This window comes from Lactuca saligna, chromosome 9 (assembly GCF_052625555.1).
Source record: "Lactuca saligna cultivar CGN05327 chromosome 9, ASM5262555v1, whole genome shotgun sequence".
Taxonomy (NCBI): domain Eukaryota; kingdom Viridiplantae; phylum Streptophyta; class Magnoliopsida; order Asterales; family Asteraceae; genus Lactuca; species Lactuca saligna.
This window is the reverse complement of record NC_136425.1, coordinates 29,300,965-29,305,512: the sequence shown is the minus strand read 5'-3', so window position 1 is coordinate 29,305,512 and position 4,548 is coordinate 29,300,965. Positions and strand designations below refer to the sequence as shown.

Sequence of the window (4,548 nt, the reverse complement as noted above, 5' to 3'; positions counted from 1 at the left end):
TTACGAGGGTTGTTCCCTGCTTTGGTGCTTCCTCAATCATCGTCTCTCAGTGATTCTGAATCTATAACCCTCAAAAGTGAACTTCAGAAGCAACACAAGAAGAAAAAATTGATCAAAAAACTTTTACGCAGGTTCTAATTTCTTGAGTCTTTTTCCATTTTGAGTTATGATTACCGATTGCAATTCAGAGAAAAAAGTTTAGGTTTTTTTCAATTTTGTGTTATGATTAGTGACCAGTGGGTAAGATGAGGGTTAAGTTCATGTTTGCCAATTTTAGGAGTTTCATCGCACATGTTTTTAGGGTATGATTTCACTTATTTGCGATTTTGTGAAGCTGGAGTTCGATTACATTAGCTAATTTTTGACCTACTTTTTGTTTTGTAATTTTATAAATGTAGAGATAAACCAAAATGAACCTTGATCAACACAACATACAACAATAAGTCCAACTAACCCATTGAAGGATACCGTTCTGATGTGTCTTCTTCTAAAATCACAAGGTGTGAACTGTTTGTCTTGGTAATACTTCAACTTGTTGTGAATTGTACTCTTTCAAAAAAAAAAAAAAAAAAAAAACTTGTAGTGAATTGTAAGTAAACTTTAGAATTAATATGTTGGTAAGATATATCATTTGTTTCATATATGTAGGGGTTCTTTTTCAGCTCCTCGTTTGATTAAACATTCAAATACAAAGTAGGGTCCCTCTAAGCATGCATTTTCATACAACATTCCTAGTGATAAAACCAAAAAATGTTGAATGACAGTTGGTCAAACCACTGTAGGCTGACTGACCATTTGATTACAAATGGAAAATATATATGTTTACTATTGACTGGGTGAAGTTAAGTAAGCTAAATAGAATAGATATTACAAACTTTTGTCTTACCTGAAGAACTTACATTGTTTCTGACTCTAGATAGAAATTGAAAATTTATGGAAATGAAAATAGAGTCCCTCTGATGTTCTTGACAAGTGTCATTGTCTGGTTGTAGGTCTCTTGAAAAGGGAATACAGGATCGCTAAAACAGCTAACGATCCAGACCCGGCTGCCATTCCATAGAATAGGGACTGCCAATCATTTGATTCTCGGGATTTTGGTGGTAATGATACTGCCACTGAAGTTTTGCAACTTTTATTCAGAGGAAACCCACATAATCCCTTGTTTCCTCCATAGGAATCCCCATCAAAAGTCTGAAACTGGGAGCCTGTTGGGATTCTTCCTTTTAATTGATTGTATGATAGATTAAGAACAGAAAGGAATGGAAGATCGGTGAGCTCTGATGGGATCTTTCCAGTTAGATTGTTTGATGACATGTCCAATGATTCAAGCTGACTCAAATTCCCGATAGATGGTGGGATAGAGCCTGTGAAGTCGTTATGTGATATGTTGAGCATATACAGAGCAGTGAGTCTCCCAATTGTGTCTGGTATTTCTCCTGAAAAACGGTTGCTGGAGATATCAATGGATGTGAAGATTGTCAGGATTTTCACCAGCTCCAACTCACGTCCTTTGACAGTGACTGTGACAGTATCCTGATAGTACAAGTTATCAAGTGGCATCACCTTGAAACTGATGTGCTTCTTACTTCCCCATTCTCCATCAGTGTGATTGTGAGTCATCATATTCATAGCATCCCATTTCCAGAAATAATCTGGTGGCACAGTACCATTAAAGTTATTGTGAGCTATGTCCAGAATCTGAATCTTTGACCACTTGTTCTGTTGATGTTCACCACAATGTATGGACCCATGGAACCTGTTGTTTCGGAGAACAAGGACACGCAAACTCGTAATATTGTTACTCAAAGAGCAAGGATAAGTGTCGATCATCCTGTTGTTGCCAAGGTTTAAGACTTGTAGCATGTTGCAGTTGACAAGAGATCCTGGGATCTCCCCTTGTAAACGGTTTCCATGCAGGTCTAGAGTGTTTGGACCACAGATGCTAGGGAATATTCCCTCGATTCGACCGCTGAGACGATTGCCACCCAAGTTGAGTACCCCAATACTGCCACTACCAGATTCGATCAAACACCGTGGTATCCTTCCAGTTATATTGTTGTTTGACAAATCAAGAACCTTGAGGTATGTAGCATTGCAGATGGATTCGGGAATCTCCCCAGAGAGTGAATTGTTAGAAACCGAAAAGAAATACGCAAACGTGAGGTTTACCCCAATGGTTTCAGGGAGTGAGGAATTGAAAAGATTGTTGGAGTAATCAATGAAGGTTGCAGTTTTTGGTGGAATTGGAATCGCCCCATGGAGGTGATTGGAATGTAGGTCGAGGACAACAAGATCAGGCAGAAAATAGGGCTCTTGGAGGGAAGTTAACTGGTTACGAGAAAGGTTCATGTATGTAAGGCCTTCATAACTGGTGCCAACTTGCCAGATCCAGTTTGGTATTTCTCCATCAATTTTGTTGTCCGAAAGGTCTAGATTTATCAATCTTGATTGGTTTTGTAGTTTAGGGAAATGATGAAGATTGCATGAAGCCAACTTTAATGAGAAAAACTTTGGAAGATGAAGCAAGGGGATTGGGCTTGTGATAATCGACAAGTTGTTGAAGGAAAGATCGAGGGTTGTTAGGTTGCTCAGACCCTGGAATTCTTTGGTTTCGATCATACCACTCAGGTTGTTTGACGATAGCAAGAGGATATTAAGCCGTCCAAGTTGAAAGAAAGACTTGGGAATTTGTCCTTTCAGCTTGTTACTGCTCAAATCAAGAGTGTCCAGTAAAGATGCTGATGGATTAGAAAAATCAGTAAGTACACCATCAAAATTGTTGTTGGAAAGCTGTATCTTTTGCAATTGCTGCAGATTGAACAGAGATGAAGGTATGCTTCCATTGAAGGTATTGAACCTTAGATTAAATAACACAAGATTTTGAAGATCCTGGAAATGAGCAGAAGGGATGATACCCGATAAACTGTTCCTTGAGAGGTCAATGTGGGTAAGATTTTTGCACAGCTGAAAGGATGGGATTTGGCCAGTTAACTTGTTTGAGGACAAGTCAAGGTAAGTCAATTGGGTGAGGTTTTCCATTGACTTGGGAATTCCTCCACTGAAATTGTTATTTGGAAGCTCAATCCGGGATAAGTTGTTAAGATTTCCGATAGATTCTGGTATCATCCCTGAAAGGTTTGTATTGCTGAGCACTAAACTTCGAAGGGATCCATTCACAGGAAAATCTGGTAAGGAACCATGAAGATTCCTATTGATAGATAAATCCAGAATCTGTAAATTTTGCAACTGGAGGACATTTGAGGGAAATGTTCCAAGCAGATTACAATTACCAAGATGCAGAGTAGTCAGATTCCTGAAATTCCCAAAGAAATCTGGAATTGGAGTGCTAAGATTGTTCTGAGCCAGACGAATTACAGAAAGTGAGTGTAGGTTCCCAAGGGAGTCATCTAATGGGCCTGAAAGTTGACAACTTGACAAGCTCAAAAACTCCAAATCAGGCAAAGAAGAGGATAAAGCCTGGCACCAATCAGATTTTTGGGCTGATATGTTCACGCTATCCAGATAAAGACCTTTAAGCTGTGTGAGGTTTTTGATAAGCATCGCTAGATTGGGGCTCTCAAGTTTCAGTGACCGAAAGGAGAAAAGAGAAGACAGATCAAGAACTTGAAGCTTTGTCAGATGCGACAATTCTCCAGGAATCTGCCCTGAAAAACCAGAATTGGACAAGTTCAAATTCCTCAAACTAGTCAAACTGCCAAACCCTGAAGGAATCGGTGTGGAATTGAAGTTATTTGCAGCCAGATTCAGCGTCTCAAGATTCTCTAAACGGAAGAGAGCACTAGAATTATCAATACCATCAGATATCGTCTTGTTGCTTAAATCTAGACCGATGACAACACCCCCAGCACTGCAAGTAACACCTATCCAGGTGCAGCAATCTGCTGCATTTGGGTCCCATGACACTAATTTTGATGATAACAAAGAATCGAAATGTAATTCTTTCTTCAACCGGATCAAAACCGATTGCTGCTCGCTTTGACAATGGCCAGAAACTAGTTTGGAACTGACCCCAAAAAAGGTCACGTAAAACCCAATTATCAACAAAATCTCAAACCATACTTGGCTTCTCATTGGAAGAGACCAGAATTTTACACAACCAAAATGATGCTATGTAATATAAAAATCCTACAAATTGGATGATAATATGTTATTATTTTTGATCTGCTATATTTCTCTACTATGTTTCAATAAGGAGTATTACTAATTTATATTTTCTTATATTTGTTTTAGAATATATATATACACACACACTAAAGATTAATTCAACCGTGAGTGGTAGGTCTGATCTCTGATGAGGGATTTAATTCCTGCGAGGACTATACCAATGCATCGAAAGGCTGAAAATGCTAAGAAAGAAAACAATCTAAGTAGCAGTCAAATATGCATATAATAATTCTGGCTATTGACTTTGGCGTTTACTTTGAAATCATTAAAGTAGTGATAGGTCTATTGTCTATAACTTATAACGACATCCATAGTACCAAGGCGAGGTTCATAGCATTGCGTATCGTGTTAAATCTCTATTAA

At 38.5% G+C, this 4,548-nt stretch overlaps 1 protein-coding gene across 1 annotated transcript; it reads right to left on the bottom strand.

Annotated features, from left to right (window-relative positions):
* Window positions 1–847: 847 nt before the first annotated feature.
* On the bottom strand, window positions 848–4,210 carry LOC145015113 (receptor-like protein 7). The gene has a single exon (XM_078973563.1). The coding sequence runs from the start codon at window positions 4,090–4,092 to the stop codon at window positions 976–978; it is 3,117 nt and encodes a 1,038-aa protein (XP_078829689.1). The 5' UTR covers window positions 4,093–4,210; the 3' UTR covers window positions 848–975.
* Between the last annotated feature and the right edge of the window lie 338 nt (window positions 4,211–4,548).

Bases quoted from the DNA above. Each gene is read 5' to 3' on its own strand.
- LOC145015113 (XM_078973563.1), bottom strand. From the start codon at position 4,092: ATGAGAAGCCAAGTATGGTTTGAGATTTTGTTGATAATTGGGTTTTAC.